The 25,009-nt window shown below is 41.1% G+C and overlaps 1 protein-coding gene across 1 annotated transcript in view; it reads right to left on the minus strand.

Moving 5' to 3' along the window:
* The window catches only part of fat4 (FAT atypical cadherin 4), a 111,052-nt gene extending 97,248 nt beyond the window's left edge, over positions 1-13,804 (minus strand). Inside the window, exon 1 of the mRNA XM_072395189.1 lies at positions 8,270-13,804. Coding sequence (XP_072251290.1) covers positions 8,270-13,372 — 5,103 coding nt within the window. The 5' untranslated portion in view covers positions 13,373-13,804. The remainder of the gene's footprint in view (positions 1-8,269) is intronic.
* Positions 13,805-25,009: the final 11,205 nt, after the last annotated feature.

A 25,009-nucleotide genomic window follows, 5' to 3' on the forward strand; every position in this document is an offset into this window, starting at 1 on the left:
TTCTTTTTTCCATCGTTATTAATTGAGTCGTTATTAATTGTACCACTGCCATTTTTTTAAAAGGGATCTTCATTGTGGTTGATTCGTGGCTTCACGTTCCTGTTTGTGCAGCTTCTGCCCCACGCATGAGTAAAGTAAACTAATGCAGCGCTCAAAGAGACAGGCTTGTGTGCAGTCCTTAAAAAAATAGACAATGTGTTGCCCACGGTGATGAAGCTGCATTTTGGTCAGATGCTGATTTGTGCAAAGTTCACTTCAGCCACACGGGGGAATGTCTTTATGTGATGTAAGTCACGCATGTGCAAGGGTTTAATGCCACTAAATGTCCACTATCTGTAGTCTATTGGCTAATTTACCTTAGACACTTATGGCTGCCTTATCTCTGTCTGGGGGCATACATTTTCTTATTTATAGTGAAATAAACCTGGGTATCTGAAATTGCACAATTAATTAAAAAAAATTTAAAAGACAGAAAGCACATAACAAGTTATACGGAGCCCACACAAAAAGGAATATGCCAAATGGTTAACTTTGTTGACATCCTTAATATCATACCATTTTACACCAAAAGTAAGTACATGCACAACTGTCAAAATAAGCCAATTAAATCCTTTACTCTTGCCAGTAGTAGTGTGTTTATTTTCAGTGCTCTCGATCTATCGGAGTGTATTCAGAAGCAGTCCAGCGTTACTACCATGAACACCACAGAAACTCCATCTACCACGGTTTCGGATCATCTCGACTGTCTGTGACAATTAGGGTCGTTTATTATTTTCGACTGGAATGCAGACATCAGTTCTGCACAGCATGACTGAGAGTGAGCTGCCAGCCAACTTGGAGAAAGGTAAAATCGATTCATTCTTGTCTTTTTGTCTCCAAGTTGCTGCTGTCAGTCACAGAGCCTCCTTGGGAAGCGTTATGGTCGGTAAACTTGTTTCTTTAAAGAAAAGCTGTGCTCTTCCCATACTCACAGCCCTGAGTGCCAAACCCTCATTGATAGCTGTGACTCTGCAGTGGCGGGCTTTATATTTCCAGTTCCATCTGTTGCTGGGCTGAACAGCCAGGTTTCTGTAAGCAACAGCCTGTTTGTAGTGTTTATGAGTTCAAGACATCTGCATTTGTTGCGTTATACTTGACTCACATCAGACAGTAACTCAGACAGGATAGCAACAAGAACACAGCTGTATTTATCACAAAATGGAATAGAACTAAAAAGCCCTGATGAGAAGCCCAGAAAATTGCAGCATTGGACTATCTTAATTATTTTCAAATTTCACCCTGCTACAAAGCAGATCTTTAGCCACTATAATTCTTCCACAGAAGGGTAAAGCTTAAAGGATCAACAAGAGCACAAACACACAATTCAGGATGTTCAGGCTTCTTTTCTTTTTTTTGACACTGCCTCGTAGTGGCAGCAGAAAGAAAACTGAAAGCAGGTCTGCAGAGGGAGAACTATGCCAAAATACTTTAACGGGTCAAACTGATGAGCTAACATAGCTGGAAAATGCCTATATTATGTCAGTTTAATTTTTCTTTACAGTTAGGTTTTTAAAATACAGTTATTTTCACAGTAACTTCAGCGGGTAACCACTCATGTATAAATGTGGTTGGTAAAGTATTGGAAGTAGTGAAGTATACTGTTTTACCACTAAAATTTAGCTGTATAGATCATGACGCAGCAGCACAATATGATCCAGCCCTTGACCTTTCAGGCTGCTTTTAATAGAAGCGCATTATGACCTGTGCTTGCTGTACAAGTACAACTAAAACTTTAAAGAAAAAAAGCTTCATGAATGAAGAAACTAACAGAGCACAGAAGCTGTAATATTAATCAGGGACGATCATGCGAGTTGGAGAGCCGGAACTGCCTAATACTTCTCCAAACACAGTTCAAGAGAGCCACAAAATAAATTAAACAAGACAAACACTAACAAACAGTCCAGTGCAATAAGAGATGGATATACTGGCTTCATTAAGGCGCATGTTAAATCTACAAAACAAAATTCTTGTGGTATCTCAAGTATCCTTTTCGACAGTCAATAATCACAATAATCTAAAGGAAAGTGAATTATTTTGACTGCTGCTATCATACAATGTTTTCCTGCAGCGGACTGAGCCCTTGTGAGAGTTTGAGCTTGTGGCGGTGTGTGTCTCTGTGTTCCTGGCAGCATCTGCGTGCACGCATCTATGCACGAGTGAATGTTTATCCAACTTTTATGACGATGGCGTCTCGTAAAAAGGTCAGATGCTCTGAGACGACCGGTCTTCCTTAGCACCGGTTCGCCCGCAGGTTCCACCCCTCAACCCGCAGGGACCACCAGGAGAGCGGAGCAGATGCCTCACCTCTTCGATGACCATTTCAAAAACGCGTGTCCGGCCAGATTACTGCGTGACTTACAGCGTCCGTTAAGGTCAGTGCGTCACTATCCTTGCTCAAGTGCATGTGCACAAAACGACACACTCGAATTGTTGCAATTAGACCATGAGTTACAATACACAAGGATACAGTTTGTTCTGCATCATGCCTGTTCCGGTGCTTATTAAATGTGCCTTCTGGGGAGCATGAAATCTTCGTATTAAGTTTTGTGTATGAATCGCATCGAATCAAACCTTTTTTTTCTGTTCAGTTTGATTCAAACAAAGATGTGCAGAGCTTATTGAGCTGTTTGCAACACTGTTTGACCTTTCTCTGGAAAGTGCAGACATCAATACTTTAATTTGCATTGATGCGCTCAGACACAGACACAAAGCCACAAAGAAAACCCAGCATCCGTATCATATCATCCAGCTGTACATGACCTTCTTCTTCTGGCTCGCTGACCTGGCTGGCTGCTCTGGTTTTGTGTTTCAGAAAGTCTCTTTTTTTGTTGTTGTTTTCTGTATTCTCTAGGACCTCAACACTGCCTCTGATGCCTGAATCCCCTTTCCCTCAGAAGTCACATAAGAGGCGCTTCAGCATCACCAAAATACAGAAAATGAAAGGGGAAAGAAAAAGAAAAGCCAAAAAACTTTGAAGATTGTTGCCAACAAGATTTATGAATCAGACAGAGACATAAACAGCTTTCCACAGACACAAAGGCTCATGCAAATAAGATGAAAAGAAACAAAGCTATAGTGCTAACTGAAGACGGTGGTGAATACACTGAGTTCAAACTATCCAGAGCAACAAAGATCAACGCTAATTTGAGCCTTCTGTTGAACTTAGCCATCTGCCTTCCCCCCACTGTGATGTCCAAAAGCCACAGACAAACAGAATGATCCATCTCGCTCCCACCTTCATAGCACAAGATCCCAAACTATGCCTTAGCCCATTCCTTCCCATGAGTCCAGAAACCTTCCTAAAAATCTTCCCGTCACCCCACCTCTTCCTTCATTCCCACAACTCCCAATAACACTGCCTGACATGGCCTAAACCCTCCCAAAACACTACTTTCTTCAGTCAAAACAGCTCTACTGTAAGTCCCACACTGATGAGGAGAAGGGAGGAAAGCCGGCTGACAAGGGGCATCCATACATACTCCTAAATCTGCCAAAGCAAGATGCTGGCACAGACAGAAAAGAAAATAAAAGCCTCACGAAACGCAGCCGGAGCAGCACAACATTTTATCTGAAAAAGGCAAAACAAAGGAAGGCCTGTGCAACACTTCGACTGTGTTTACTTTCAAGGGGGAACAATGCCTTTAAGAGGAAGGGGCAAGGACTGATGTGGCAGTGGAGGGCCTCTCTGAGAAAAACAGAACTTCATTTTGATTCACAGTGAGTTTAAGAAAACACTTGTGGCAGCACAGTCTATAGGAGCTTCAGAGAAGGAGCAGAAGAAGGAAGAGAGAGTGCAATAAACACAGATCAGGGAGATCTGGGATTTCTGTATTAATCTACTATTACATCAATCCCACCTTTGAAAGATTACTTACAGAAAAATGCAAAAACACAATTTAAGTCTGCCAATGTTAATACACAAATGATTGGCTTTTTGGATGGTGTATCCCTTTAAGAACTCCTCTGGAACAGAAATATTTGTTTATATTATGATTAAAGCTGACATGTCATTGTAACTGCAGATTGTGAGTTGAAAATTTGCCTTCACCTCTGAGCAATTATGATTTATGTTTGTGACATTATAAGGAGCAAACAATTACTCAAAAATAAAGAAAGCAAGGGGTCATCAGTAGTTGAGGGTGTTTTCCAATCAGGAGTTCTGGGGCCGATTACTGATTTGCTTGAGCCAGTATGGGCTGATACAGTCAGCAGCCACAAGGTCTATTTGAAGAGATCAGAGAGTATCATGACTTAGCGAGTGTTTATTTATTGGCAAGCAACGTTGTGTATCATATTCCACTCTTTCTTTTTTACACTCAACCAAAACAAGAGCAGCCAATGTTTGGTTACTGGCAACATCAGCTTACATGAAGAACAGAGTGAATACAATTTCACAAAACAATAATTAGAATATACGCTTTATGTGCACAACACATCGACTTAGAACAATAAATTATATCGTACTGTACACAATAGAAATTTCCCTTCTTTTTTAAAAAAAATAACCCTGCTTCACCTCTGCAAAGAGGACAACTCTTCGACTTTAAAGATTTAAGTGTAAGTAACAGAGCTTCAACCATCCTCACACTGTAACTAGATTCTTGTTGAGTGTATACACACACATGTATATATATATATATATATATAAATATACAGTCTGTCATCAACCTGAGTGATGTTATCCTCAGTTCAGCAGCATTCTGTCTCTCTGCTTCACACACACATGCAGGGAGACAGAACAGTTACTTTCAGCTAATAATGATCCAGCACAACCTTTTTCATTGACTATATTTACATACATGTTAGAATTTAAATATCAACCAGATAAAAGATCTTACTTTGAGTTAGGTACTGTGATGCGATCACATAGACAGCATTTTCTGAGTAATGTCATCTTCACTTTAAGCAGTGATGGAATTAAGCTACATGCCAGTCTTATTTGCATTATGTAGATGTGAATACACTTTAATCCTATTAATATGTCCTACTGGAGTTTTCATGGCATTTGGGGATAAACCACATATGTCTTCAGCTTCAAAGTTGCTGGATAAACTTATTATTATCAGTGATTCTTGAGCTTCCTTTTTCAGAGTTCAGTCGCTTGTTTTTTGGCCTTAATTTCCTAGATCAGGGTAATTGTTTCTGTCATAAGATCTGGCAACACCAGCTGCAGCAGCAGAGTTAGTGCAGAAGAGGATGGCTGCGGGTGAAAAGAAGATACACTTTTGGGGCGAGGGAGGAACATGAGTAATGCTCTGTGCAATGAAAGACTGGACACAACATGTAACCTTGTATGGTTGCAAATAAGGCAAAGGGGGGCTCATTAATCAAACTAAACTATGCTCTACTACATGTAAATGGGAATATGAATGGAATATCCTGCATGCAGCTCGTGTAAACAAGAGCATGAAATCTACCCAGCGCTCGGTGTGCTGACATTATAAGCTTAACACAAAGTTTAAGGTTTATTCTCACAACCTGTATATGAAGCATTGAAGCACAAGATAATGTAATGCTTCTTAGATCTCCTGTTTGATCAGTTTATCTGATAAGCCTTGACAGGGACCACCGATCAAACTATAGTCTGTACTGTAGTTGCAGCCGTCTCCGATTGACCTTTTCACTTTTTTCTCTCATTCGTTTGGAAACATAAGCAGGTTAAGATGATTCATCTGTTGGAAGGTGACATGTAAACCCCCTCTCAGTGAGGTGAGGCTGTTAAACAGCTGATAGGAAACACCTGCTGTCACACCACTGAGGGCCAAAAGTGGAAGCAATACTTTTGCTCCAGGATAGAAGTCTGCTATATGTGATTCAGATGTGAATTTGTTGAGTACGAGTTATGGGCTCCTCTCCAGCTTTAAACAAAGACATGACAGGATGTGATGAGTCAAACATTTTTGAGTGAATTAAAAAACATCCTTCTCAACACTATGGATTCTTCAACAACAATAGCTGAAACGGCTGCCAAGATATTTTTTTCTCAACATATCTACCCAGACCAGTAAATAAGAGGAAGAAACAGGGATTTCTGGGTAATGATGTCATCTAAAAAACATTCCAAAACTACCACTTAGAAGCTCCTAGATGACAACATCCAAATACGATTGTCTAACATTGTGTGGGTAACAGCAGTTCTGCTGTTTGACTAAATGAAGATCCTAATGGATATCACAGTGCATGACCCAGATGTGATCCAGAGCGCACAAACACTCCTGCAGGGACAGATGTAACCAACAATCACTGACAAACTCCCCGAGCTGTTTAAGATCATGACCACTGATAAAGCATGTCCACCCAAATTCTCTTTGTTTGAGTGTTTCCCAAACATCACACATGCTGCATAGCAGAGGGAAATATGCCAGCTTACCCTCATGCATCCAATCAATGGGGAAAATGGGAAATGGAGAATGTGAAAGGGTCACAACCCCAGGGATGGAAATAATCCCCCCAGTTGCTACTGGGTATCTGTTGTGTAAACACTGCACTGGAAAAACATTAGTCTAAGTCTTAAGGTTTACATTATAGTACCACGCTGTGCTTTAAGGTGTCACTGACAGAGGACACACAAACACTATGAATATGACCAGCTCATTTATCCCATTAAAAATGAAGCCCACTGCAGAGCAGCACAAAATTGATCTACTTATATGGATGTTCATTTGAACTCCTACAAGTTATTAGATCTCATGCTTCTAACAGTATAGAGACTGACTGCTCAGCCAGATGAAATGTTAAAGTCATCTCTTCATGGGGTGACAAAGTTCAAACTTAGCATGAAACCAATCTCAAGTTTAAAGTTTGGGAATAGAGCATTGAAGCACTATACTCTCTGATTAGCTCAGCAGCAGAGGCTGCAGGGAAGCAGATTGCCATCTTTGCTGGAGGCAAAGTGAGAGAACATTTGATATTCCCATTTGGCCCTAGCAAACTTTTAAGTTAAGTTTGCTAACACGATTTTGCCAAGTAATCCTTGATTTCAATAATACGTCAGTTTGTCTTTAAATAACTGATTGCTGTGTTGGATTACCTTTTCAATATTTGCAGTAGTTGAACATGCATCAACACCAATCTGCTAATCTTAAAGTCTTGTATCACTTCACATCAGGATTTTTATAATAAAGTAACACAAAACACATTTCTTAAGGAGAGAAGCAGTTTACACCTTTTCGTTTTGTTTTGAATGAAGTCTGTGTCATCAAGGCTGTAATAACAAGGCATTCCAAGTCCTGGTTAAAATTTCCAAAACACATGCAGAATCCCATTTGGTTTTGATTTGACTAGCAGTTAGTCCTTAGCCACCCAAACTGGTCTAAGAGTTCCCACATTACACTTCAGAGAATTTAACCCAGAAAAAGATGCATCACATAATGCAAACTCGGAGGGCAGCTTAAGTTTCACCTTCTCTGCCCTCAGCATCTTTTCATAAAGTCTTAAAAGGTCACCCAATTATAATGGTCACTTATTGCCTGTGGAGCAGTTCTCTGTGGTATAAAGGCACCCCAAGACCACCCTGGTGCCAAAACAGCCTCAGGCTCAAAGGCTCACAGTAATACTGGCACTGATGATGCATACCTGTATTAGAAGACCATATGAATGAGTATCTTTTTTCATTTCTACTTTGGGAAACCAGTGTGGGTCTTGAAACTGAAACAGCAGCCATGAATGATTTATGTCTGCAGTGGGGACATAAAAAAAAAAGAAAAGTGCCTTTTTTTTTTATTTCCGCACTTCATAACCGCTGATAGGAATATTTCAGTTCATAAAGGCAGGAGAGCAGCATGTGCTAGAGACATGCAATATATTTCCTTTTCCCAGACTCCTCAAATATTAGAGGAGGCACTTTTAAAATGAACTGTTATGGTGAGTATATTTTTGGACACTGGAACAATAAAGTTATCATGCCTATGAACAAGGCCTTCTTGCTCTTGTCCAAGAAAATTATGATCTAATCTAATGCAGAGCCGTGAGTTGAGTAAAAGAGGAATTCAATTAATGAACAAACATAAAAGGTGGCTCTGTTTTATGCGTGACTTGGAGAGTCTCATTCCTGTTTTCAAAAGTCAGGCCTTCATTTTGTTACGCTTATTTCATCCAAATATTTCAAACAAATGCCAGCGGGTGAGTTCATGCATGGTCCCTGCCAGGCTGATCAAATGGACCAGGAGTGCAAAACATGAGGTGGCTTTTGGGTACCTGTAGTGAAAAGAAAAGTCAGCAGTGTACTAACCTCAGCACGCTGTGTTCTGGGCTGGCTGGCGTCAGACTCAATGGCATACACATCCACCAGGTAGAGGTCAGATCCTTGTTCTCTGTCCAGCTCTGCAGCTGTCTGTATCACTCCTGTATGGCGGCCAATGGTGAAAAGGCGTCCCACAGCTTTCCCGCCACTGCGCACCGCGACGATGAAATACTCCACTTTGGTTGCAGAGCCTCTTGGGCTTGAGGCATCAAGGGAGATGACGTTCGTGCCCGGCGGCTGGCCTTCTTTTAGGATAGTGATGTATTTGGGCTGAGAGAAAACAGGCCCATCCATCCCTTGGAGGATAATGGTCAGCTCAGTTCTGGAGGTTTTGCGGTCGGTGCCGTGGTCAGTGGCTGACACAGTGAGGGTGTACATGAGTCGAGACGGAACCAGCTGGGAGGCCAGGCGAATATCCCCGCTGTATCTGTCCATGATGAAAGTGTCAGAGTCCCCTTCCACTAGCTCAAACTCAACTTCCCCATTTGCACCGTCGTCAGGGTCAAAGGCCACAACTGTAGTGAGGATGGAGCCGATGACTATGTTGGGCTCAGCGACAAGTGCATTCTGGGACACAAACAGAGGGACGTTATCGTTCAGGTCTGTGACCCATATTGTGACATTCTTCAGGGCAAATCGTCGGAATTCAACTGGAACTGCCTGATCGGTGGCTTTGACAGTCAGCTCAAACAGATTGGAGAACTCCCTGTCGATTCCCTTCTTGGTGTATATCAGCCCAGAGCTCGGGTCAATGCTGAAGTGGTTTCCCCGAGGAATCTGCTGAACAATAGAGTACTCCAGCTGCCCGTTTATGTCAGCATCTGTGTCGTGTGCTGTAATGGTCATGACTGAGGCAGAGATTGGAAGATTTTCAGGGATGGATTTGAAAATGTCACCAGGGGAAAATATGGGGGGATTGTCGTTAAAATCTCGCACATGAATAACCACAGGAATGGATGAGGAGCGGGGCGGTCTGCCATTGTCCTTTGCGGTGATGTTGAGTTTGTAAAATGACTGAGTTTCAAAGTCAAGCTTTTTAACCAGGAAGATGCTGCCAGTGTTGGGGCTGATGCTGAAAGTGCCATGGTTGTTTGTGGCTGTGATGCTGTATGTTATGTCTGCATTCTGACCAGAATCTACATCAGTGGCAGTTACAGAGGCCACCAGCTCCCCAATTCTCATGTTCTCCAAGACATCCACAGACACTGAGGATTTAGGGAAGGAGGGGGAGTTGTCATTTTCATCCAGGATGCTAATACTTAGCATACAAGAGGAGGACAAGGGGACAACACCAGCATCGATAGCAATGATTTTCAGAGAATAAGATGACGTTGATTCATAGTCAAGCTTTCCAACTAAAGTCACCTGTCCAGAGCTGCTATCAATTGTGAACTGGCCTTCCTCGTTGCCTTCAGAGACGTGATAATTAACCAGTCCATTTTTGTTCTCATCCACATCTGAGGCAGAGACCCGCAGCAGTTGAGTCATGTTTTGGGCTGACTCAGAGATGGAGGCCTGGTAAATGTCTTTGGTGAATTTAGGTGGGTTGTCATTGATGTCTTGAATGTAAACTTGCACTTTGGCCTGGTCTCTGAGGGGCTTAGGGAGACCCTGGTCTGACGAGACGACCACAAAGCTGAACACAGCGGCGCCTCTTTGTCTCATGAGAGACTCACGGTCCAACTGCAGCGTGCTTGTCAACTCCCCTGTGATGGCGTTCAGTTCAAAGTTGGGCTGCGGAGTCTCAAATGTGTATCTGACCTCACTGTTTGGGCCAAAATCTTTATCCTCAGCAAAAACCTGCCCAACAAGTGACCCCCTCTTCTGCTCCTCTTCAAAATGAAACACATAATTGGTGCTGTTAAAGAGAGGACGGTTATCATTTACATCATCAAGGATCACACTGACATTGACAGAAGCACTCAGTGGCTCCACAGCCCTGTCTTTGGCCACAACCACTAAGTTATATCTGTCCTGTATCTCTCTATCCAGCTCTGCTTTGATGTATAACTGCCCGTCCGGAAAAATGCCAAACACATCACCCGTGTTGCCACCAGCAATGTCATACATAATCTCCCCATTAAGACCAGAGTCTTTGTCAGTGGCCTCCACTTTAAAAAACCTGCTGTTGACAGGCTCAGATTCCAGGATGATGACCTCGTATGAGAGCTGGTCAAACACAGGTGAGTTGTCGTTGACATCATAAACGCTGACAATGAGGATGAGTCTGGAGGTATGCTGGGGGACCCCCATGTCTGAAGCAATGACTTCAATCTCGTAAGAACTTGTGGTGACCTCCAGTGGCCCGGTCAGCGTGATTAGGCCATGCTTCTCGTGGATGTGAAAAAGGCCTTTGGGGTTATCTTTGAGGCTGTAGATCACCATGCCGTTCAAACCTTCGTCAGGATCCAAAGCTTTGGCCTGGAATATTGCATGACCTGTGTTCCAGTTTTCCACAGCACTCACATGCTCCACAGTGTGAATAAAATGAGGGGCGTTATCATTTAAGTCCTTCACAGTTATGTTAACAAAAGCCTCTCCTGTGATCTCCCCAGCTCTGGCTACAACCTTCAGCTGATAAAATCCCTGCTCCTCTCTGTCTATCTGACTGGATGCTGTGATCTGGCCTGCACTGTTCACAGCAAACAGCCCCCTCTGATCCCCTGAAGTGATCAGATATGAGATGTTTGTGTTCAGATCAACAGTGGTGGCTGACACGGTCCCGATAACTATTCCAAGAGCCACGTTTTCAAACATGACAAAGCTGTACACTTTCTGACTGAAGACTGGTGGGTTGTCCTGTGTGTCTATAACAGTTACAGTCACAATGGCCTGAGTGTGTGAGCGCAGGCCTCCCCCATCTGCTGCCGTCACCTGCAGCTGGTAAGCAGTTTTCTCCTCTCTATCCAGGGGCACGAGCGTTGTAATTTTTCCCGTGTTGCTATTTATACGGAATTTAGCAGTGTCCCCAGCTGTGATTATATATTTAACTGTGCCATTTCGCCCCAAATCAGGGTCTGTGGCTGAGACAGTGGTTACATAAGAACCCGAGGGCTCATTCTCCTTCACATTAGCAAAATACTGCACTGGGTAGAAAACTGGCCTATTGTCATTGATATCCCAAAGGGTTATGTTAACTTTTCCTACAGAGTGTAAAGGGGGACTGCCTGAGTCTGCTGCCTGGATGTGGAGTAAGTATGAGGCCTCATCCTCCCTGTCAAGCTCCACAGCAGTGCTTAATCGCCCTGACACAGCATCCAGACGAAACAGCTCCTGGACACCGGCTGGAGTCTCTGCATCAAATGAGAACCGGATAGTTCCATTGGCCCCGAGGTCGTCATCTGAGGCAGACAGCATCACCAGCTCAGTGCCAGCAGGAGCGTGCTCCACCAGGGAAATGTGATATGTGCTCTGTGTAAATGTAGGCACTTGGTCATTCACATCCGTGATGTTGACTATCAGTTTAGTGTACGAAATCTTGGGCTGCAGCCCCTGGTCTTTGGCACTAATGTTGAGCACAATTTCAGATGCTATTTCCCTATCCAACAAAGCAGCGCTGGTAACCAGACCACTGTTTTCACTGATGGAGAACCAACCCAAAGCGTTTCCAGACACCAGGGAGTAGCGCAGGTTGGCATTCTGCCCAGAATCACCATCTGTTGCAGAAACCCCTTTAATGTAGCTGCCTTTTGGTATGTCTTCACTGATATCTACTCTGTACAGCGTTTCCTGAAATATGGGAGGGTGATCGTTGATATCATTCACAAAAATGACCAGACTGGCAAAGGAGGACCTGGCCATCGGTTTGCCATTGTCTGAGACAGACACAGTCAAGTTGTATGAAGAAATTCTCTCTCTGTCCAACACACTTGCCACTTTGATCAGACTTAAATTGGGCACAGGAGACGTCTGCACTTCAAAGTGTCTCTGTTCGTTGCCTCCTAAGATTGAAACAGATATGTTGCCATTAGCTGTGGGGGAGTCTGAGTCTGAAACAGTGAGTAAAGCTACCACTGTGCCAATCTGCGCATTTTCATCAACAGAGGCAAATTTAGATGTAGTGGGAAAATACCTGAACTTCACTACGGGGTCGTTATCATTCACATCTAAAAGTTTGATTGTGGCTTCTGTTCTGCCTGACAAAGAGGGCACACCGTTGTCTACTGCATGGATGGTCAGGGAGTACTCTTTCTTACTCTCATAATCCAAAGACTCCTTTATAATAATAGTACCTGCTTTGGGGTCAATTTGGAAGGGTGTCCCCTCATCTAAAAAATACCTGATTTCAGCATTTGCTCCCTCATCCTGATCTGACGCAGTGATCTGCAGAATACTTGAACCTACTGCAGCATCCTCAAACACACTGGTTTGATACTGATCTTGCTCAAAAACAGGGGGATTGTCATTTATGTCTTGGATAGTGACGTTTACTTGCAAGTGACCAAACTTTTTCGGGTCCCCTTTGTCCTCCACTTCAATCAGGAGCTGGTAGAAGGGAGTAACTTCCCTGTCCAAGCCGCCGGTTGAAACAAGGTGCAAGAATGCCCCCTCTCCGCTCGGATTGACAGTAATATCCAGGCGGAATTTCCTCTGCTCGTTGCCTTTCACTATTCTGTACGTGTTGTGATCAACTCCGTTGCTTCCAATGTCTGAATCTGTGGCAGTGTCCAGGATGACTTGTCTCCCGCTGCTGGCGTCCTCCTTAAAAGAAACAACTATTGACGCGTCTGGAAACACCGGGGAGTTGTCGTTAATATCCAAAACTACTATCCTGACCTCAGTGGGGTAAGTGGGCTGGCTGGACAGCACCACAACGTTGATGACATCACTTTGCAAAATCTCTCTGTCAATCACCGACGAGGTGTAAATGACCCCCGTGGTGCCGTTAATTGCAAAAAGTTTGTGGTTTTCGCTGAAGCGATACGTGAAGCTGGGTTTGGTCTCTATCGTGCCCACATAGGTGCCGATGGGCTGCTCCTCCAGGACCTGAAACTCTTGACGGACTTGGCTGGATGCTGAGTACCGCGACAGAGTCCATAACATCAGTAAAATCAAATGAAACTGGCCTAAACCTCTACCTGTGAGCGCCATGGTCAGTTAGCCAGTCCACCTTTCTCAGACAAAGTTCATGTCTATGATGCATCAACTTTACTGAGGTTGAAAGAGCCACTAAAGCATTGTATTCCAGAAAATGTGCAGGCAAAACTCAATGAGAAACCCAGCAGCCGCTCTCTCAACGCTGAACAGTGTTCCAAAGTACTCCGAAGTGTTATTCTACCCAGCGCAACGTACAGTTTAATTGCAAGAGAATCCTCTGAATGGAGAAAATGATTCCTGCAGATCAGGGAAGTTTCATTTCAACTCCTCAAAATAGCCTTTTCAGGACAGAACCTGACAATGTTTTGCAAGACAAAGAAAAATGAAAGTTAGTGGTTCCTTGGAGATGCGTGAAAAAGTTTATCCAAAGTTAGGGGCGCAGGTCAGCTGTGTCGAGCGTGTGCAGGCGGCCGAGCATACGCACCGTCCCGTGGAATAACGGTGCAGGCGCTTCAGTCATATTGTGCTCAGGAGTCCCAGTAAGTTAGGACAAAGCTGGAGTTCGGCAAACTCCCTCCCATCACTGATCCCATTGGATAACGGCGCTGCTGCCCGCCCTCCCTCCGCCTCACCCCGCTCCACTGTGCTGCGCAGCCCGCAGTCCCCAACAGTGGAGGAGTATGTCAATCAAATGAAACAGGTAAGATTCCCCGAGAGATCTTAATTAGCTGCACACATTAAATTGAGCTAAAACTGGATCAAGCAGATCTGTAGGAAGGATTCAGCTATTTTCTGCAAGGAATAAAAGAGCACGATTAGACGATTTTTCACAAGTTTTCATCAAAGTATGATTATGAAAGAGGAACACTTTACACTTCACATGTTACAGACTATTTAAATAGGAAGTTAAATGTAAAAAAGAGAGAAAATGATAATAAAAACTGTTTTGAACTATTTTCCGGGGTCTGGCGAAGCCATCTGTGTCATAATAAGTAAGTGAGTAAACAAAACAGAAAAGGCCAAGTGTCACAAACTGCCAACTATGATTAAAAAGTAGTTTTTAGCCGATAGTTATCAAACAAAAATAGACTGAAGCATTTGAGGTGTAGATCTTTAAACTGATATAAAGAGTTTTTTTTCTTCTCAAAGCAGATTGTGGTTAGTTAAATTTTTCCACCAACTAGAAGTATTTCAGCCCATAGTCTTGCGTCATATATCAAGTCAGTTAATTAAAAATATTCTTGAAGAATGTATATGGTGAGATATTTGCATAAAATGTGAAGTGCAGGACGCTTCAAAAAGTATGTGCATGTTGCGCCACCTAGTGGCCAAAGTGTGGCACTTCCAGAAAAAACCCAGCTCATTTCAATAAGTCTTATGCAAAGTTATAATTTTATAAAGGTATCTTTGAATTATCACAATGCATTAATGATAAAGACTATCAGTGCATGCAAAATATAAAATAGTTTTGACTGGCTTCTATATATGATTTAGTTTTCAAACCTATTTCAAATTTGAGAAGATAAACAGTTTTTTGTGCCCTTTTATCTCTCAGAATGTCTCTTTTGTCCAAATAATTTATTGAAAATTCTTAAAAGAAAAGTAGATACATGAAAAGATTTAATATAAAAACAAGTGTTCCAACTTTACTTGCTAAGTTATCTTTAGAAATAAAAAGCCAAAAGTTGAACAATAGCAACATTAACAGCTGTACCAAATAATGAAAATAATGAAGTTAAAAAAAGTCTACATTGGACACCGTTTGTGGCTACAAATTAAAAATACATACAATCATATTTATATGATTTGAACTTATCAGTGAGTTCTGGTGACTGTATGTTAAGGTGCTTCCAAGAAAGCCACAAAAAGGTAAAACTTCTCTGCTGTCTCTGGTACCGGAGACAAGGTACCAAACGAATGACTGAACCAGTAGATTGTTCAGGCATTTCTAAGCAAAATATAAAATGTGACTATACATTTTTAGAGGTACATATTGGGGTATTTCAGCAAAACAGTGACACACCCAGCAGCAGGAAGATTAGTTGTACTGTTTTAAAGTGAACAGCAAAGAGTCCTGATGGGAATCACACATAAAGTCTTTGAACAGAACTAAAATCTCTGAATTCCAACAAACTGGAAGAGACTGAGAAGCAGCAACAGCCATTACATGTCATGGTCATTAAAGTCTTTTTTTTTTTCAAAATCATCTCTTTCCCTTGCCTATAAAATGTCATTTACAGTATGTATTTGAAATTTTGGTGTGTCATTGATTCTTCCCTGGACTGTAACAAGGGTATAAGCAGAAAATATACCTTATAAATCAGCTGAACTTGTGATCAGGAAACACCAGACATAGGAAAATAAGTAGGATGTAAAACATTAAAAAGAAACACTTATCATGAGGTGAGACCTGAAAATGTAATGAAATATAAACATTAATTTCTTATTAATAGATCATGTAAAAATGAGATAAATTAATATATCAGGTTGTAAAATAGACTGAATAAATAGAGAAATATAACAAACTACAGATATGAATTCAGATGTACCAAGTGGTACAAAAGGCTGAAATGTAGAGAAGATTATTCAAACAGATTGCTCTGGGTTCTGAGTTGTTATGGTTAAATATAATTACAATTCAAAAAGCATTACAGCGGGGAGTGGAAGAAGCATTAAAAGAATATAAAGAGAAACAATGATTAAAAACAAGCAACAGTCTAGATAAGTTAAAAGATATCGTGCAGATTTCATGCAGAGACACATGAGAAAAGAAATGTTTTTAACCTGGATTTAAAAATGTCTACATTTGGTGACAGTTTAATCTCCTCTGGCAGTTTGTTCCACTTGTTTGCAGCATAACAGCTAAATGCTGCTTCTCCAGGTTTAGTCTGGACTCTGGACTAGACCAGCTGACCTGAGTCCTTGGATTTAAGAGCTCTGCTGGGTTTATATTCTCTGAACATGTCACAGATGTATTTTGGGCCTAAACCTTTCTGGGATTTGTCAACCATCAGTAGGCTTTTAACATTTATTCTGTGACTGACTGGAAACCAGTGTAAAGACTTCAAAACTGGTGTGATGTGTTCAGATCTCTGAGTCCTGGTTAAAACTCCAGCAGCAGCGGTCTGGATGAGCTACAGATGTTTAATGCTCTTTTTGGGGAGTCCAGTTAAAAGACCATTACAGCAATTGAGTCTCCTGGAGATTAATGCATAGATGAGTCTTTTTGGGAGAGAAAACCTTTAATTCTGTTGATGTTTCTGAGTTGGTAAAAAGTTGCCTTGGTGCCAGCTTTGATGTGGCTGCTGGAAGTCAGATCTGAGTCTATCAACACTCCAAGGTTACGAACTTGGTCAGTGATTGTAAGGGCCCGAGTCTCAAGATATTTACCAATGTCAGTCTCGAACAAATTATTTGCACCCTAGCTTCAAATGGTTCTTAAAGAATTACTGATATAGATATAAAATAAGCTATTTCTTTACAACCTAACTCAATGCAATCTCAAACCCCTGAGCATTAAGTTGCTTCTGAATACTAATAAGTATGCACAGTGAGGGAAATGCACTGGTTTAATACATAGGGTAAATTTCAGAAACACTCATGTAATGAATGTTTATAAGCTCATGGAAGAGGTTGGATTGGATTCAGGTCAGATGAGTTCATAAAAAAACTAATTGCAGAAGGAAGAACTATTTATATTTCTATGAAATGACACTTGTTTCTGAACTTCAGCTCATCTCTCCAGTGAAATACAGAAGATAATCACAACTCTCCTGGATTTGATCTCCATAAATGTTTATTCAGGTTTGGTATTTGACAGTTTGTGGTTTCTTAATCAGAGTGTCGGCTGCCTGGATGTTATTATGTAGGACATGAGTCAACTAATATAATTGAATTGCAGAGTGAGCTGGACTGGCGGTTGTTGCGCTGCAGACTGAGCATCAAAGTAGATTACCCTCCTCACAGGAGACGTTTAGCTAAACTGATTACACCAGCCAACCAGGAACTCTCAGGATGGTTTAGATGTAACAACTTGTTGTTCAGTTGAAGTTTATTTGCTGGCTCTGACTGATGTTTTTTCTCTGGGCTGGACCTTAATTCTGCTGTGAAGGGGAAAACATGCACATACAGAAGAAAATGAAAGCTGAGATGGTTATTTTGCACATTTTACAGTTTGTAAAGCTATTGAGTTTTTACCCTGCCATCATGTCATATCATGAGCTGCTTGAGTTAACAAATAACTCGTGGTGTGGTGGCTAGCACCGTCGCCTCACTGCAACAAGGTTCCAGGTTCAATTCCTGGCTGGGTGGCATTTGCATGATCTCCCTGTGTATGCGTGGGTTCTCTCCGGGTATTCCGGCTTCCTTCCACCATCCAAAAGCGTGCATGTTAGGAGCCCCGGAGAAACCTCAAGAAACAAACAAGGGTAGGGGATGCTCTTTCACCTTGGCTGGCAGGTCGCTTACAAGAGGAAAAACTCAGACAAGAAAACCGAAGACGGAGCTACTGGGCCCCTGGCGTGTAACGGCAGCGTGACACAGCTACGTCATGAAGATGAATGAGACAACAACTGTTTTGGAATGCATCAAATCTTTACGGATTCATTTTTGATTCTCTAGTTTCACTCAATGTAGCTGTTCTCATCTGCTTGTATCACATCCTTCGTTCCCTGTAGATTTTCCAAACATTGTTGATATAATATATATTCATATATATAAGTTTGTTAAAGTCATCCTTTGTTCTGCATCCAGCTGGCTCCTGAACAGTCCTGTATTTGGGTCCTCACCCCACCACACACCCTGATATCCTCTGCTTCACCTTCTGCTTTTGAAGGATGCTGTTTTATCAAGTCAAGCCACGTGGACACTTGAGGTAAAAATCAAAATTTTTGGATAGGCTCCAGCCCCCCCGCGACCCTGACGGATTAAGCAGGTATAGAAATGGATGGATGGATGAACAATGTTTTAGTCCTTGCTGTTCTTCCAGCCACATGTCTACTGTGTCTTTTACATAGAGTTGCAGCATTTCACGCTTCGGAGATGTGTTTTACAGGTGGACAAGGTGAATTTGTTAACCCCTGATGAGCGGCAGTCACGTGGCTGACCTGGCTGGAACTGATCTCCACCTTTTCCAACCGTGTTACAAAGTTCCTTCCGACTGTAAACTGTGGAAAAATTGATGATGTTTCTTCTACTTTTAAGTAAACCCATAGCTTTGTCTTTCAGTCAACCGTGGCATTGTCCGACATGTGAGAAACAATTTAGTTCGGGGTCCTTTTATAGCCCTGGCCCGCACAAAGCTTAGGGATAGTCGAACGGTTTCTCAATTTAAGAGTGAGAAAACATGTGATATGAAAATTTTTCCAGTCGTCAAATACCTAGCAGTGTCACAGACAAATCCTGAATGTTTTCTCCTGGGCAGCGTCCACGAGAGATGAAGAGAATGGTGACGCTTGAACATGGAAATTTGTAAATTATAACTTTGAAGACATTTTGTATCTGTCAAATCATGTGTATTTACTCTAACTTTAAAGATTTTGGGGTGACGGTGCATTATAAAAGTTAAGAATCATGAATGGGAGATAGTTCAAAAGTAAAATGACAGTTAAATGTTGTGCAGGATGAACTTCAAATCAGTGATCTCTTGTTGAGAATATCCCAATGGTTTGCAGATTAGTACCTTCTGAAGTCTCCTTTTAGCTCCCTATGAGCATTTTTAGCCAATTGATACGATTTAGATGTGGAAAGTGGACTTAATCCCATCGGAAACAAGAACTCTGACCACAGTCAGTAACCAGCACTCACTCAATATGTACATCACGGACACTTTTTCACATACACACATAAGGAATTGTTAGAGGTCCAATGCCCTGCTCGGCAACAATGCAACAAATGGGCGGGGCAAGACGAACCGTGCAGGGGTCAAAATACCAATTTTTAACAATCAACCTGCACTAAATCACATTGGGAACAACCTCACCCACAGCAGCCTTATGATTCAGGATGAGAGACACTTTCTGTTCGTAGACAACACTAAAATATCATGTACACATAGTTTTTTGTTGAAATTCTTCACAGAAGCTGCAGGCAGAACAGGTCAAAGAGAATGATTAAATCAAAGTGAGATGAAAAAATCTTTGGCTCCATCAAACCAAACTTTTAGAGCAGTAAGACGTAAGGAAAGTGAAATCCCTTCAATGAGATTACTTCAGATCATCAAAGGCTGTGTCCTTCGCTCTGAAAAAACTCAGGTCTCATAAAATCTATCAACATATTGTAAAGTTCAGTCATAAAGATCAAATACAAACGTCAAGGAGAAGATGAAGGGGTGTTGTAATCCGAAGCAGTCAATCAAGAACAATAATAATGGGAAGTGCACGAAAATGGGATCTGACCTGAATGAACTGAAGCAGCAAGGATAATCGAGTTTGAACCTCAGTTAGATTAGAACTGAGGACAGATCAGTCGTTCTGGTCTCATCCTAAAAGAGTCATAGAGAAAGTTTGGTAGAGGGAAAGGGTGCATTTTTCTTTTTTTTTTAATGAATAATTGTTTTGTTGTTGCAGGCAACAGTTGAATTGAATAGGCTTTAAAAAAGCAAGTCAGAAAAAAGTTATTGTACACCTCTGGGAGGTGAGCTCCAAAAAACAGCACGAATGAAGGCTGACAGTGGCTATATTGCGGATCTGTATTTACTCAACATTGTTATCCTGCTTTTCTGCAGCAGTGACCTCTTATTGCCGGGTCTGATGTGAGGGCCTGCTTTTTCCTAGCATGCTCACATGCTCCCACTTTCCATCACTGTCGTCTGCTCAAGCTGAGGAAATCTCACGCAGGGAAATAAATATTAATCAGTTAACTCCGCTGTTTGGTGCATTACACGGGTGTTGTAAGGGATATCGTTTGCACCAGCGTTTGCCAAACAAACCAAACAGTCATTCATTTTGGGCCGGAGGGTCATGTAATGTAGACGTTGAGTTATAATTTACACATTTTTGGACGAAATATGCACAAGGTATTTTAGCATTTTCTCATTAAGTGAGTCAGAAGGGAAAAGGGGGAAATTATTGCAATGAAATATTAGCAGTATTGTGTGAATGAATGTCCAGCTTTATTCTGTTATACAACCCCAATTTCAGAAAAGCTGAGACAGAATACAATGATTTGCAATTCTCTGAAACAAATATTTTATTCACAGCAGAACATTGGACACATTCCATTGAAAGTAAGACATTTTACTTTAGACACGTTTCTTCTCAAAACATTTTACAAATTGACAGGTTTTGTAACTGTGGCCCCAGCCATTCGCCCCTTCAACAATATGTCCTTTTAGAAGGCAGACAGGTTCAATTCGATTAAATTCAATTAAGAAAACTTTGTTTGTCCCCGAGGGGCAATTAAAGGCACATAAAGCAGCAAACAAGGCAGCAATGTAAACACTAAAACAACTGTAAACAAGGAAGGTCATTGCACAAATTTGGTCTAATGTTAAAAAGCTAAAATACTACTAGAACCACAATAATAACTAATTGCTAACTTCTGAAATACTACAAAAATACTGAGTGCTGGGGACCAGCATGATGGGTGCAAAATGGCAAGATAAGGTGCAGTAAAGATTAGCCATGCAGAGCCTGAGGTAGATACATTACAGGTCTGAATTGCATTCAGCCATGGGTAAAGTGGAAATGAAGAGTGCTTTATGGCTTTGGGCACAAAGGTGTCTTTCCTCCTCTGAGTTCTGCAGATCGGCAACCTGATGGCAGCCACACAAACTTTGGGAACAGAGCAAGTGAGGGGTCTTGAACAATGCAGCCTGCTAAATTGCATGTGAGATGTTTATAGACAGTCAACAGAGATCTGAGAGGTGAACCAATTATGATTTACACATCGTTGGGAATATAGGGTTCATAATATAGTCTGTTCCTATTCCATGTATAAATCTACAGCCGGTATCAAAGCAGAATTATGGTTTGATGCATTACCACCAAGTCACCATCATTTATATGTAGCCAAAAATGTATTCATAGCTTTATGTAGGCATATGTGAAAGGGTGGAGAGAGGCAAAAGGTATACCAAATCTCCAAACTGCTGCCATCAGATGGTACCATCAGATGAACATGAACAGTGCCCTGAAGTTCACGTCTGTCTGAAAAACCAAGGATGGCAACAGCCAAATGGCTTCAGAGTGAGAGTCCATAAAGCAGTCAGTACGTTAATGGTTGTATGTGGTCTCTTTAAAGTCCTGAGGAAAATATTTGACTGTTTAGCTGCTAAATGCTTCACTGTCAGCTGTTTGGTGCTGAGTAGGTAGAACACATTTTGGCTTGTTGCAGATGATAGCGACAGCATAGGAATAATCACAACACTTATTCAATAAACGATTTAGTTTAGTAATTTTAAGGTTACTTTTGTAATGCACATGAATGCAAATGAAATTGCATCAGAAAGTGAGTGTAATATCATACCACTGCCATTTTTCTGTAAAGCAGCTTCCTGTTTGTTTTTTGCATTAAAACTAGTGATGATTGAATTCTACAAATGTCATATTTATTTAGATTTGAATTTCTGTTGGAACCAGATATGACCCATTGGCCTATAATAGCTACCACCATACAGGATATCATATTCATTCATTTTATCCAAACAAAAAGAAAGAAAATCAGCATTTAGGAGTCCAGATGATTAATTTTATTGAGCACAGTTATACCTGAAACAAGCATAGACTCTGAAAGAACAGCTGTTTGAGAAAAATTGAGAAAATGAATTTAAAAAAGGAGACTGAGAGGAATACGTCCCTTTAGATGCAATTCCACAACAGGCCTACATGTGTCACTGTTGTATCATAAAAGAAAATCACTTTGATCAGCACTATAGAAACAGTGAGGACACGGGATGATAGAATTAGATCCTCTTTATGTATTTTCACCTTAAATAGTTTATTCCTCAGGAGATTGGTCTGTGTATAGCTGTCACATTGATCAAAATGTGGAAAAACAAATTCCCTGATTTCATGATGCTTCTCTCATACCATAATGCTTCATTACTGACACAGAAAGGCATACATATGGATAATTCATCATTAAAAATGTGATAATAAAGAATATGAAACAGATTTAAAACACACAATTCAACATCTGGACTCTTAGAAGTTGCAAAAGTTTTTAATCTTTTAACATACACAAGAGAAATTGAATTTTAGGCGATTCATACTGTTGTAAATTACTCATATGAGTATGATTAAATAGAAAAATGATCTAAAATGAGTTTTTGCTGTCAGTTTCACTTTAATTTGGCCATTTTTAGGAATTATTTCCCAAAAGAGATTCACAACCTCTGATGCAGGTTGCACAAAGCAACCGTTCTGAGGTAAGTAAAGTCATTTCAACAACAATCTTATCTTTAAGAGATCCTGAGGGAGATCAAATAGGAAGCCAGCTTTCATGCACACATTGCAAATAACTTTGCTTATGCACTGCTGATCCTGAAGGAAGATGAGAAAATGAAGAAGACTGTGCACTTTGATTCCTTTGAAACTAATATTAAACTGTAAACCGGAGCTGCAGAGGAGTGAGGACAGTGACAAATCGCAACGAGTGGAGTGTGCTGCTGTTCACTGGACCTCTCATCCCACTTCACACTCAACCCGGACCGTGTTATTCAGACGCCCTTTCAAAAGCACAGTTCTAACGTGTGAGAATTGGTTAGAGTTCCTGAAAACACCTGAAGGCTAAGAATAATGCTCCAGGACGATATCTTACAAGTCAGAAGGGGAAATGTGCTGAGATTAGAGGAATTTCGGGGGCTGTCTTCAGGGTTTCCAATGTGACAATTGTGTCACATTTCTATTCAAAGATGCTATATTCCCTCTTTCTCACCCCTTCACCATGTTACAGCAGCCCAACGGAGACAAACCAAACACTGGCTCTTGGGTGGGCATGTACCACTTTTCATGGTCACCATCGTTTTTCTACAAGCTTGGAAAGGTATAGTGAGGTTGGTCACAATCTGCAACTTGCCCTACTAGATTTTATAATATCCTACACACAGTACCTTTCATTTTACAGAGGCAGTGTATAGGATTTAGTGACATCTAGTGGCAAGAATGCAGACAAGAATCCAATTCACCACTTCATCACCTGGAACAAAATCATCAGCCAAAACACGATGTGTCAAAATGTCTCTCCAAACCAATGGGCGGCATCACTCTGGCCGCTTGCATTCCGTCTATAAAGTGTCTGGTTTGTCATGTCTAAAATGACCAGATCTAAGGAGTTTATGTTAACAGTTAAACACCTTTCACTGACAGATCCTCTTGATGTCAGCTGATTGCATTGCGAAGTGGGAAAGTAAGCTAGTGCTAACTTACAGCAAACTCATAGAAATATGTAGATAAACTCACCAAGAAGAGAAAGAGTTTTCCTCAAACCTTTTCCTTTGTAGTTTCTTCACCATTAATAAAGAAGTAGAGTCATATATGTTAAAGGTCACTGAGTTAACATTCCAAACCTGCAGGTGTCAACTGCAGTCATTGTTCCTGTCAACCAGCTAACAGTTTAATTGACTTCAACAAACTAAGAAATAAGCAAGGGACTGCATATTTTTTCCTTTGATATACAGCTTTAGTATTATTATAGTTCTAATAATTAGTTTGCATTTCAAAATGTCATGGGTTTAAGTGTTCTTTATGTCATCATACTGGCAAATACTGCCTGCTTTATTTATGAAATGTTCGACTTTGTGCATTCCTGTTTATTTTCCTCCAGTCTTATTGTTTCTTCTGTTGATTAATCACTTACACCTGTGTTTAATCTACTATTACTTATCTTTTCTATGCACTCCCTTGGTTTCTGTTCACACTTTCCAGATGTCTTTAAACACAGGCAGTCAAACTTTCCACCCATTTGTTACTTGTGTGTGTATTTGCTATTTCTGTGTTTGCTGTTTTCAACTATTTGGACCATTTTTGGATTCTGCCCCGTTGCCATGCCTCTTGTCGATTGAGTTCCGCCTCACTGCCTGATTACTTGTGTTTGAACCAGGCCGTGAACAAAAATAATTTCGCATTTCGGACTCTGTCTGAGTCGTGTATATACCTTGAAAGTACCTTTTCTTTCACTCTTTGGCTCCCCCTACAGTTGTGGGATGTACCATCACTGTCATGAAAACAAATATCCATGTAAGCCTTGGTAATGTACAGCTGTATTTTGTATTATTTGTACATGTGTAATTGAATTTGTTGCAATGTTGAAGAGGCCATAAACATGCCATAAAAACCCTCACAGTTGTCGAGCAACTGTAAAGCAAAACGATGTGGCTGCAAACCAAAGTCGTGAACTACAGTTTCTCAGTGAGTACTTCAGAAGGAGTCACAAGTAAATAGCTTTAAAGTTCAAAAACCTCTTCAGTATTGCTTAAACTATCACAACCATGTTGTCCACTATTTTCACAACAAAACTTAATGTACTTTTTCTGTCTAAATGACAAAATCTCTTTAATTTATTTATTAAAGACATATATCTTTATTGTAAAGCAGCTCCCTCGCCACAAATAAAGGAAATGATTTGGCAAAAACTGAAATGAAGACATTATGTAAGATATCAGCAGGGGCACCATTTCTAAAAGCCATGAAAATATCTTCACTGTGGGAAACTGTACTGAGGAGGGTTTATAATGTTGGTTTAATGACACAG

This window comes from Leuresthes tenuis, unplaced genomic scaffold (genome assembly GCF_036924035.1).
Source record: "Leuresthes tenuis unplaced genomic scaffold, fLeuTen1.0.hap1 SCAF_11, whole genome shotgun sequence".
Classification (NCBI taxonomy): Eukaryota; Metazoa; Chordata; class Actinopteri; order Atheriniformes; family Atherinopsidae; genus Leuresthes; species Leuresthes tenuis.